At 34.3% G+C, this 12,575-nt stretch overlaps 1 protein-coding gene across 1 annotated transcript in view; it reads right to left on the bottom strand.

The window, feature by feature from the left end:
* LOC131793057 (cleavage and polyadenylation specificity factor subunit 1-like) overlaps positions 1 to 12,575 on the bottom strand; it is a 28,472-nt gene that overhangs the window by 14,168 nt on the left and 1,729 nt on the right. The window contains exons 4-24 of the mRNA XM_066163405.1: positions 12,133 to 12,216; positions 11,417 to 11,574; positions 10,567 to 10,716; positions 9,661 to 9,800; positions 9,234 to 9,344; positions 8,830 to 8,923; positions 8,119 to 8,206; positions 7,279 to 7,366; positions 6,717 to 6,745; positions 5,769 to 5,826; positions 5,411 to 5,484; positions 5,168 to 5,236; positions 4,776 to 4,781; positions 4,451 to 4,531; positions 3,721 to 3,801; positions 2,739 to 2,792; positions 2,297 to 2,404; positions 1,837 to 1,870; positions 1,523 to 1,695; positions 1,155 to 1,276; positions 108 to 206 (exon numbers count right to left, since the gene is read on the bottom strand). Of these exons, the coding sequence (XP_066019502.1) occupies positions 108 to 206; positions 1,155 to 1,276; positions 1,523 to 1,695; positions 1,837 to 1,870; positions 2,297 to 2,404; positions 2,739 to 2,792; positions 3,721 to 3,801; positions 4,451 to 4,531; positions 4,776 to 4,781; positions 5,168 to 5,236; positions 5,411 to 5,484; positions 5,769 to 5,826; positions 6,717 to 6,745; positions 7,279 to 7,366; positions 8,119 to 8,206; positions 8,830 to 8,923; positions 9,234 to 9,344; positions 9,661 to 9,800; positions 10,567 to 10,716; positions 11,417 to 11,574; positions 12,133 to 12,216 (1,901 nt within the window). The remainder of the gene's footprint in view (positions 1 to 107; positions 207 to 1,154; positions 1,277 to 1,522; positions 1,696 to 1,836; positions 1,871 to 2,296; positions 2,405 to 2,738; positions 2,793 to 3,720; positions 3,802 to 4,450; positions 4,532 to 4,775; positions 4,782 to 5,167; positions 5,237 to 5,410; positions 5,485 to 5,768; positions 5,827 to 6,716; positions 6,746 to 7,278; positions 7,367 to 8,118; positions 8,207 to 8,829; positions 8,924 to 9,233; positions 9,345 to 9,660; positions 9,801 to 10,566; positions 10,717 to 11,416; positions 11,575 to 12,132; positions 12,217 to 12,575) is intronic.

A 12,575-nucleotide genomic window follows, 5' to 3' on the forward strand; every position in this document is an offset into this window, starting at 1 on the left:
TTGAACTCAAAAAGTTCCGACATTTTCCTTAGTAAAAGGAATACCCAGCCTTCCTGTGGTGAAATAAATGGAAAACAAGTGTTTAAACACCAAAGCCAGCAACTGACCTGTCATTTACGTTCTTCTGTTCTTGTGCTTCTTCATCAGACGTAAATGGCAAAGATGATTCTCCATACAACAGTTCATCCTCATCTAACACATCCATACTGAAGATTTAATGAGCAACAATGTAAGAGAACATTTCACATGTTTTATTGCATCTTACATCACAGCCACAAATTTGGATATCTCTCATGGTACTATAATCAAGGCAAGGAATAATCTTTGAATTGAAAAGCATTCCATGAGAAGAGCTTAAGAGCTGTAACAGGCTGAAAAAAAGCATGTTATACTCTGAGCGACCTGCCAAAATCATTTCCAACAGATTCTGCCAAACACAAGCAATCAAAGGGCTCAATCTGCCACTTTTTAAAAGAGTCAATTTGACTAATTTAAATCATGCATTGGTTGCCATGAATACAATTTAAGCTACTAAAAAAAGGTAAAAAAACATAGAGGATTATTTGAGTACCACTTCCTAAAATTTTATGTAAACATTTATCTCAATTTAACATTTGACAACAAACACACGCAGAGTAACAAAAACACAACAACTTGCTACATGAAAGCCAAATGCTGTTCACTACTGGCAACTTGCAATGGAGTATTAACCCCCAAATCTTTTTCTAAATGCCATGGCAATCAAAATGACTGAAACTTTGGGCAGTGCATCAAGCTATAACCATTCAAAAAGCTAGCTGGTAGTAAATGCTAAGAAAAATGTATGAAAATAATTTTAATAAAAAAAAAATAGAATAATTGACCATTTCTGTTACCAAAATGATATGCTTTTCCGTAAAATATGTCAAAATATGCTCATTGCGAGAGCACAGAAGAGATGTTATTCTATAAATGCTTACTGTCAATAGTAATAATTATATAACTACAATGATCTAGTACAATTTTGGATGAAAAAACACCAATACAGTCATAAACCATGTAGACCATTAATAGGTATGAGATGATAACCTAAAAGTAAAATTATATGTATAGCATGATACTAAAAAGTAACCTTATTTTTTTAAAATTATTTTGCTCTACCAAATTTGATCTACCTTTTGGGAGTGGTGGGAGTACTGGTTTGACGTTGAACTTTTCTGAGTGACTGGTCCACCTTCTCTGTGGAAAAGATACCACTGACATCTCTATATGCACAGCAGGCGCAGACTTTCCCCCCCTAAAAACAGATGTTTGCATATTAAAGGTTGTCTCTGAGTAGTATAAGTCATAGTCAAATGGAGTCACTTTCACTTACAGCTGATTTCACTATAAGTTACAGAACTGATGTTATCACCACAGACAGTGCATCCCTAATTAAAAGCAATTCAAATAAACAGCTTAGGTACTCATTTGAATTTAACCTTACCAACACAGGATTTAATTAGGTGAAGGAAATGTCGGCCTTCTTGTTCTGAATGCTTACTTGGTTTATCTGTGGCCTGGATATCTTCACCTTAGGTTCTGTACCTTCCAATGTAAACTCAAGTAAAATAATGGAACCATCTGCTGTCATCATGACTGCATAAGGATCAGACAGTGAACACCAGACAATTGATGACAAGCCAGCATCCAGTGAAATGTGATACAACTGTGTTACTAAATAAAATACAACCAAACAAAACTTCAACACATTCATAAGCATAATTACTTCTAAGAACAAAGAAAATGATTTTGGTTTTAGAAACAGACAACATAGTCAAAAATAAAACAATTTGATAAAGTAGAGGTCATCCTCACCTCCTTCTAACAAGCTAACACCTTGAGGAGTTACCTAATAAATAGAAAGATAATTATTAATATTTACATTTGAGAGTCAATGGCTTGCAAAGAATTAATTTAATTTCTCTAGCGTCTAAATTTGACATCATCATCATCATCATCATCATCATCATAGAAATTGAAGGTACCTTTTTTTTAAAAGAAACAAAATAAAAATTGCAAAAGTTATCGCCTCATAAAATCTCTAAAATTACATATAAACCTTAACTTACTTACTGGTAATAAATATAACTAGTGAAAAAACTATAACTTTCTGTATGAAAAACATATCCCTAAAACTAGCACCTTTTTTCTTTGATACTTCTTTTAGTCAAATTGTAAATTACATGCAATTATACAAAGTGTGAACATAAACCCTTATTCTGTCTGTCTACTTTCAGCTACTTGTGACCAAACACCTCAAGGTAACAATAACAACCTGCAAGATGTACTTTCCATTCCCAAGATTTCCAGCAAAAACAGTGGGGTACTGGGAAGTAAAGCCTGAGTGATCAAGCTCCATAATCTCTTGTTCTGTCTTTAACACCTTCATTGGAGTAAAAATGGTATTTAAATGCCTGATCAAAGAAAAAATTACATGCACTAACCATTGTAGTCCTAAATACCTGATACAGGCAGTGCAGCTTAAAAGTGAGAGAAAGGGGCTGATGTGGGTCATTTATGGTACTAATTAAATTAATTTAATATCACAATGTTTTCTTATTGCAACTTGGTGCAATTTTGTCTCTTCTACTGCTTGAGGGTGAATGGTTCTCGCAAACATATCTGAACCAGCCAGTCAGCATGTGTGAAAAGCAGTATTCACCTGTGTGGTGTATATTGATGAACAGTATTCCACAAGATTCTCACTAAATACCTACCATGCTAGAATCCTCTCTGCTGAGCAGTAGGAATGAATGATAGCTGTTGTCACCCTAGGCAATTGTATAAAGCAAAGAAGCAACTATGTTTAGGGAATGTTCCAAGCCAACTATACCCTCCCTCTTGCCAATAATAGTGGCTGACTCTTCAGGGTGAAGTCACCCAAGAAATGTTTCAAGGCAAAATTATATTTACTACAGATTTCATACCCTCTTTCAGAAACAAATTTCAAGGACTTTTCCAGGACTCTCCTGGACTCATATTGATTTTTCCAGGGGTTGCAAATTTCACCTTAAACCCTCTCATACCCGAGAATTCACAATTAATTCTCTTGATGCTCTAAATTCATAAATTCTAAAAAACTTTATTGCTTGAGTTTAGCGGATTTCCAGGATTTTCTAGGACCTGTAGTCTTTTTCAAGGACTTTCCAGTTCTGGAAAATGTCAAAATAAAATTCCAGGGCTTTCCAGGTTCTTCAAGAATCTGTAAGAACCTCGTTATTAAGATTAAATAATCACTTAATAAATATAATCATTTGTATATCATCACTAATGTCATAAAAAATAAACTAGTAACAGGTTGAGAGCTTCAACTTGCAATGCAAGCCACCCACAATGTAATTTCTTATGACCTAATTCTCTTCCCCTTTCTCCTTCAAGATGTCTGGATGACTGCCTTGTGTTTCCCAGAGATTTAGAAGATTGCCTTTCATTAATTACCATAACCAAGACACATCCTTACGAGTTTTTTTTTAAAGAAACCATTAATAAAAGCAAGCATTGCAAGTTGTAGAGTCAAAGAAAACCTGTTGGTGAGGGATTGAGCAGTTCAGTAAATACACTTGACTGCCAAACTATTGGCAAAAACAGTGTGAACATTGAATAGAGGGAACTTATATTTCAATTGTACACCAACGTTCCACAATGTAGTAAATCTTGTACTTGTCTGTAATGAAATTTATTCTCCTGTTTTTAACAGACCTGTTCACCAGACAAAACTGTCCACATGTCAACACAACCAGGAAGCTCAAATGTTGTCACAACTTGAGGTCTCACACTTCGCTAAAAATAAGAAATAATTTGAATGAACACCAAAAGATTAACATGCTATAATGACACACACTCATATCTATATGGATTAACATTTAGATCAATTACATTTAACACTACAGTAAGAGTAATGAACCAATTCACATTCAAATTTCATATTCAAATTAATGATTCTTCATCATATCACCATGTTAAATTCATTCTTATTCAAAATTCAAATATCAAGTTGAGACTTCTTATTCAATCACATCTTTTACTCATTTTTGTTGTTCAATGCCTTCAAATGATTTTGTTCTACTGCATCTTCTTCAGTAGACATTAGAAATACATTAATTGATATTTTTCTTTAATGACTCTAAGCAAGTAAAGTTTTTCATGTACCGCTAAATTTCCTAAGCTTCCAGCAGAGATATGTATGAACACTTGGGGACTAGTTGGTTAATATTGCTTTTGTCTCAGAAAACAAGAACCTAAATTTTATTTCAACAGTCAATTTTCAGAAGTTTATCTTCCATTACAGGTCTTCTAAGTCTTAACCCCACAAAGTTTTATTTTAAGAAGGAAATGCAGACTTGCTGAATCTCATATATATATATATATATATATATATATATATATATAAAACTAATAAATAAATAAAACAAAAAGACATTTACAACACCTGTAGAACTGATAATGCACCATTTTTTCCATACCCAGAACATGAAACAAGTTCCAAATCCAGCTCCTTACCACCAGAAAACTGCAGAGTAGTAACAAAATAGCTGCATGAGGTTAAACAGTACACATAAAACACCTGCATACTCTCTATGCCGTAATAAAATAACCACTTTTTGTGAAACAGGGAAATAGTTGTTAAATCATAAGGATTGCATTTTTACTTCTTAATATAAATTAGAGCAAAACAGATATCACCATTAAAACAACAATTACATGCATGCTAATTTGTAGAATACACATAGATAGAGATGATGAAAATTACAAACCTCTTCCTGTTGACGACAATGAAGAACATGTCAATTCAAAAGCAAAATGAAATTGTTAGTTCTTTGAAAATAAGCGTAACTAAAAATAAGATATAAACGCATGTTTTCTGTTAAGTGATTGGAATTGATTGAATTTAGTTTTCAAACTTCATACCCTGCACCAACTTCTGGAGGTTAATTTGCTATTGAGAGCATAAAGATAAGACTCTTGCACAATTTACAAGCATTAACGATGCAATAATTTCTTCCCCTTTCCATGAACTTTCAGAAACTTATTTATATTGCTTTATTTGCCTGTCTTATCTCTAATGTTGTAAGGAGGATAGCAAACAAAATATAGATCATACTATGAAAACTACTTCCGAGACAAAACTCTGATCCCAAAAGCTCACCGAAAGAAATGCAGGCTCTCCCATATCAACACTAGTGCAAGGTCCAATGTTGAGCAAACTGTCACATACCTGTCAATGAGACAATGGTATCTTAATTAAGGTAGGTGCAATATATTTTTTCCTTAACCTGGCTTACCTGGCAGATTCAAACTACATGTATTTGAGCTGGCAATACTTCTCTCAGTGACAATCATTCACTTCCACAGAGTTGACAAGTATGTATGTCAAATGTAACAAACTCACTTCAAATGAGTATGATGTGAGCTTCACCCCAGATTGTTCTTCTTTACCATACACTTCCAACTCGTCCAGATCATCTGTCAAAGACATACACAAACATAAATAAATAAATTGCGAAAAGGTTGTGGTTATTCACAGCTGCAGCTTTCTAAATCATGGCACACTGGTATATGCTGTTTTCAAATCACAGACCATGCTACCATCAGACCTAGTACAGCCAAAATATGCTATCAAACTGGGATCATAAGATAGCCTAGTTTACAGGATTCCTTGTGGATGTAGTTATGTTCAAAGCAGCAAGAGTGAAAGACACCATGCAGGACAAAATCAAAGAGCACGACAGAGACATCTGGCTACAGACCTAAAGCATATGTGTAATCTGTGTCCAGTCTTCTTCTTTTGGCTTGTGGGGGGTCCATCTAAAAAACATACCACTCCATTCATTCTCTCATATAGAAGGCTTAGCTTGAGTGGTAAGTACCAAAATACTAAGTTATCACCACAAAGCATACTGAAGAAATGATAGTCTGAACTTTGCTATATTTGCAAATGTTTGAATTCCTTGTAGCAAATGTAAATATTGCTCTGTTCTCTTGTCACGTTTAAAATAAGACTTATTTCACCAGTACTCTGTTAGGTAATTGCATGTATTTAGTGCTTACTGATTTCTTCACAGCTGCTGAGTTCAGTTTCCTGTCATGTTGTCCACTTAGGCTCTGAAGAGTCTATTCATTTACACAGGATCTGGTCAAATTTGCAGGCATGCTATGTTACAGCAATTTTTTCCAATTATCTAGATTTTTGCAAGGAATTTTATCATCAACTTGATGCATGCGAACATAACGTGCATATGTAGAACATCAAGTAGTTTCCATGAGTACATAATTATTGTACCATGTTTTGTTAAAGTAGAGGTTTTGTATTCATTAGAAGAGTTAATCAGCTGTAATAATGCACATGAAAAAGTTTCACCAATCTAATTGGCTGAAGACAAGCATTCTCGTGTAACATGAGTGCAAAGTTGTAACATGAGAGCAAATTACAAATAGTACATGCAAGCTTTCAAAATTTTGTTTGGGTTTCTGCAATGGTTTTTCATGTACATTATTGACAAGTTATAACATGATTTATCTTGCAATTTGTTGTAATAAACACTTGTAAATTTTTCAAAGACTACAAATTTTGTTGCCTTAGAGAAATTTGCTCATGCTTTTTTACACCAAATTACACTCGAAATCATGTTATTACCAATATTTAATTACTATGAGTAAGGCTGAACAGACTTCAATTGAAGGCATCAGAAACTTACTCCTGGTGAGAACAAATCTGGCTCTGTACCTGACAAAGAGCAAAGAAAGGACCACGAAATGTTAAGTTATACAGAAATATGGTATTCTAGCTGCTTGTCTGGATGAGTGCTGGAGAGCTTCATGCTACCCATCTGTAGTTTTTTTAAATTTCTACTGCTCTGAAGCTGGTATTGGGTGAGGTGTGTTACAAATAGTATGTTACTGGAGAACCTTTTGAAGTGTATCTAACACTGCCCACACATAAAATATCTTTATCAGGTACTGATTACACCATTATGAGAGATCTGTTTGAATTGCCATCAAAAATGTTGTCATTTCTTGATGTGGAATAAGGCACAAATCAAAAGTACTCTTGATATCAAATGCCACAATACTTCATCAATTAGTTTGTGTACTGAAAATGGTTCTTAATTAAACCTTAGGCTAGTGGTTTTTATTAACTACAACATCCCAACATAATCCAATTTGGATACCATTATTTTTCTTCAAGGGGAACAAGAGAGAGTAGAAATGTCTTCATCCAGAAAACATCTACAATTGATTCAATTGCCTTTTTATTACCTAGTTCCTCCTTTTCAGTGTATTTGACAAGGATTGAGTTGCCAAGTCGAGATCCAAGAAATAAATACCCATTTCCACACTCACAAACCTGAAGGAAATACACACAAAAACAGCTATAAGACCTACAGAAAGTATGATCCCTAGAAAAAAAATTTAGAGTAAAAATAAGTTTCATGAGGGAAAACTAAGTAAGGTATCATAGTAGGAGAGATTTGCTGCAAAATATCAAAAAATGTTCTTCAGATGACAGAGGTAAATATTTCCAGAATGAAGAATACAACAACTGACTTAACTATAAAGTTGTAGCAACAAAAACAACTTTTTGCAGATCAGTTCATGTGTCTCAAAATATTCCTGTGCCACTGATGAAAACTATCCAAAAGTTGTGATATGGTAAGTAAAAAAAGAATAGACAGGAGAAAAAGAAGGCGCAACAACTTTTTCTGGTCTTTGTCCCTAAGCAGACCCAACTGATCTTGTTAAGTTTTCTTAACTGTCTGAATGAAAACAGAAGAATAATTTATGTGACTGATTCTTAGAGGAGGCCAAAAATATGAAAATCTGTACCACACTAAATAAAAATGATCTTCAGATTTGAGCCACTGCAAGATGAATTTTAGCCATGACAACTGGTTGGAAGGACCTACACAAAATGATGCAAACTAAAAATCACAAAGAAAAGCCAGTGCAATTTAAACAACTTTGGATTTGTGTGTTGATTTCCTTTGCCAAAGGCCCCTATTGTTGTAAATGCAACCATACTGTAACTTCTCACTGCATAAAATCGTATCATAATACTTACAAAGAAAGTTTAATTATCATAGTAAATTTGTTACATACACAGGAAGTAAGCACACTTGCTGCTGCTTTGTCAAAATTAAAGCCCCGTACACTCCGCACTCCATCAGTTACCAAGGTTACAACGTAACTACATATGGGAGAAAAACAATATAGATATGAATTTAAAACATGTCTTCCCATTATCGATTTCAAGGTAATTAGGAAGATTTTCACAGTCTATGTTTATCACATCTCATTGCTCAAGTTCATACTGACATTTTGAAAAAGTGTTCTTTCTTTCCCACAAGGGATTCATTTATAAAGGAAACCATTTGAAAATGTTTTATGCAACTCAATGATGCACATCATGACAAAGATTTTCTGACATTTAATTCTTTGCACCCTGACATCAGTGTGAATATTCTCCAGACTGTTCTCTATACATTTCCTATGGTGCTGACAAGGAGAATTTCTTCACCTATCAATAGGTTCTCTAAGTTGTGATCTTTTACTCTATTCTCATGAACTTAATGTTTGATTCAGGGGTGATACTGTAAGGAGAAATTTGATACCAATCACTCTAAAGGGGTCAAAAGGGTTAAATACTCCATTAATGATAACCATGGTTTATGCATAAGTTGAACCAGTTGGAAAATGCATGTTAAATTACTTTTTATGAGTCAGAGTGGTATTTTTACACTTCAACCAGCCCATCAAAACCTACATAAATATAATTCAGCATTACATTCAATACTTTTATGATGAACTCACATTTCTCCCCCCTTAAGTGAAAAGACCAGTTTGTCTGATGATATAAACAAAGTCTGGGCACCATCCAGGGTGATCACCACACCCTCTTGAACCTCTGAAAAATACAATAACTTGCTTGGCTACACTCATCATGACAACATACATAGATTGCAAATCAGAAAAAGCAGCTTTGGCTTAATTCAAGCTGTCATCTAGGACATGATCTGCTTAGAGGCTTGACGACAACTGGTCCTGCTGTTTTGCACTTTTCCACCAAAAATACCTGCCTCACTCATTTTAATTAAAATTTATATTTCTCAGTGGAGTAATTAAAAGAAAAAATGTTGCCTGTCCAAATACATTACTAAAAAATTCAATATTAAATGTATAACATTTATGCTTGAACAAAAAAAGTTTGTATTTACTTAGAGGAAAGTCTGTGCTGTGTTCAGCTATGCTGTTTAATGACACACCATATGGTGGAACACTCTGATTAAGGTACAGCAGAGAGTTTGTAGCACAAACCAATACTCCTCCTGCCCAATAAAAAAATAACAGTTTAGTCAAATGCAAACCTAAAACTAAACCAATGAAATGAGTGCAAACCTCTTCCTGAAAAAATCCCATGCCTGTCAACAAAGGTAATCTTAAAAAGTTAAATCTATCCTGTAACAGTATAAATAATGGAGAAAACTCCTTGACTTGAATTCTTTGTCATAATTATGGCAAGACTTGTTCTTTGGTGTATGTATATGTTCCTTACAGGAGAAATACCAACAGATTAAATAAATAAATAAATAAAGTTGACTTGTATTCCCCAAAACTGATGTATTATTCCTATTTTTAACCTACCAATTGGCTTAGGTACAGCAAGAACTTGACTACAATCAAATGGCAGATTATTCAGGGACCACACAACTGGATGAGTGCGCTGAGATAAATTCAGGGAGACAGCTACCAAAGCACATGTGTCATGTCGCATGGCAAGACGGCTAATAACAAACAAATAAACAAATGGAATAAATGGACTACTTCACTTTAATGTAACTGTATACATCCTTATAGCTTACAAGTCCTTGAATGCTTGTCAGAAAATTATTCATACCATTGTTGTGCAATTGAAGCCAGTGATATGTAGCCAAGCCATAAATAGAAATAATAAAGCAAATGTAACCATAGCAGCACTTTCAACAAGATTTGAAGAAAGTGGTTTCCTTGGTAAAGCACCCGCATGAGAAAAGTAAGAAAAACAATTTCCCTCTTATTATCCCATTACTTCCATTCATAATAAACTGGCTTCAAACAGAGTTTTTGGTGCTGAGTCCAGCACTCACTTCACTTATTAGAAAGCCTGGTACCTCTGAAGCTAAAAAAAAGCTGGCAACAATTTTGTATGATTTACACACACAGTTTAGTTTTAGTTTCATTGCAATAATTACTAGTGACTTCCCAGACTGTCTGACTAACCCTAACCCTAACCCTCACCCTAAGCAAGGTAACATTTGCCATTTGAAACCCATTTTTCTTGGGAACAACTGTGAATTTTTGTGCCCAAAATTGAAGAAGACTTCATATTTCTACATCAAAAGGGTAGATGGTCACATAAAATGAAACACTCTTATTCCACAAATAAAAGTAAACTATTAACAATTTCTGCACTCCCTCAAGCGAATTCTTAAAAAAAAATAAGGCCATAACTTTTGGTCAGACAAACACTAACCAAATTACCAGCACTGTAAAATACAATGATTTACTCACCCTGGCCAAGTTTGCAGTGGTTCATAAAGTATTAACAAGGTAGGTTCATAATAACCATGAAGAAATTGAATATCTATAATGTTGCACAACTTTTCATGAATGTCCTTGAGGTTGATGGTGTAACTTGGTAACAAAGGAGATCGATCACCACTGAAACAGAACATAACAAAAACAAACATTTTGTAGGTCAAAATTTTTGTAGATTCTCCTCAATCTACAGAAATCCATTCCCACAGAGAAGTACATGAAACACAACACTACCTTCAATGGCAAAAATTAGTTCACAGCATAAATTTCAGACATCCTGGCCCCTAAAAAGTATTTCCACAAAACACAAACAATTCCTAATTCCCAATCTGAAAATAAAACTCCTTTAAAAAATTCTGAAGTTAGGCCATACACAATCTCCATTACTCATAAGGCACAAATTTAACCAAATAAACATGTACCCTGTAATGACTGTGAAGGCTGAATCAAGAAGAAATTCAATCTATAGTTTAAAAAGCATGGCCATCACTTAAATTTGTTTGCTTCACCACTGCATACTTTGTGTCTCAAGAAGTTGCTGTAAAATTAACAAATGAATGACTGTTCTGCCCTGCCATGGGGTCATTATTGAAAGAGAGGTTGGAATAGTTTACCCTAATGTAATGCTTCCAGACTGCACATTGTTGTTGTTTTTTATTTATTGTTGTGATTGTTTTTGGTGACATCATCACATCACTTACCTGGCTATGACCAAATTTAATTATACTTGGTAGATCTATACACCCATCTACAGAGTAAGTCCCATGATGCTTTTTGGATATATTGTTACAAAAATCAGGTCATTTGTGCACATATATCATACCTTGCTGTAAAAGTTCCTTCCTGCTCGTGTTCATCCAATACTCCTTCTTGTCTAAATGGTAAAACCACAATATGTGTGCCATAGATAAGCATCACTGCACAGCGTCGATCAGGATCCACACACACCACAGGAGGCCGAAAATACTCTTGATTGCAACTCTGTAGTGTGATACAAGGAATACAAAATGACTGTTAAATTAAGAAAGTACCATCTGTCTCATTATTTAACATGTGAATATGAATTCATGTTGCCATTTACAAAGCAGGAATATCAGGAATGGTGAACATACAAAACCTATTTTACAACATGAAGAAAGTGATACAGAACCAAGTTTTTTTCAAGTTTTGGGGCAAAGATGGCTTTGACCCCAAAACTTTTAAACAGACAGGTCCCTAAACAACATGACACATATAGTTTACCCTAGCAAACGTTTTGGATTTGTACCTCTTTGTTGGTGGGTTGGTGGGTTGGTGGGTTGGTGGGCAATTTTTCTGCTGTATAAACCAACTTTGAATGGACTGCTTGAAAGTGATCAGCCATTACATATTCACCACTAAACTGATGGAGTCTTTTGGTTCTAGAACAGACTTCACCTTTACTTTACTTAACAATAGCTTTTATTTGAATCATAACCATTCTTGCTGTGAAGACAACATTTTTTGATAATTTAAAATTTTGGTTACCACTGCAGAGGTTTTAATAATAAATTCTATTACCTTGGTTATTTTGTCATCTTCAAAGTAATGCAAACTTCTTGTCTTCAAGTCATGAGTGCCTGGATCATAATCCACCACAGCAAACTGCACGCATAATCAAATGACACTTATTAAAAAACACTTCAAAGAATTTAAATTTATAAATTTGGACATCATGTTAATTATCAAGGCACACGTGTGTACCTTAAGTCAAATTTTTTTTCCTTTCCTAAAATAAATGGCAAAGAAGTTAAAGTGGAAGAAAAATGACTTAAAATGGGAAAACTTTCTCATCTCATACATTTCACTTAAAGTGCTCCATGAGTAGTGTAATTTGATACAGGTCTTGTAAATGTCTTAGGATTTAACTAGCAATTGAATCTTTTGGAAATATTAGTTCATTTTCATGTGCCTATTAAGGTTTCTCTGACCAAATAATTAAATTCCCATTGGCTGATTACAAA

This window comes from Pocillopora verrucosa, chromosome 3 (assembly GCF_036669915.1).
Source record: "Pocillopora verrucosa isolate sample1 chromosome 3, ASM3666991v2, whole genome shotgun sequence".
Classification (NCBI taxonomy): domain Eukaryota; kingdom Metazoa; phylum Cnidaria; class Anthozoa; order Scleractinia; family Pocilloporidae; genus Pocillopora; species Pocillopora verrucosa.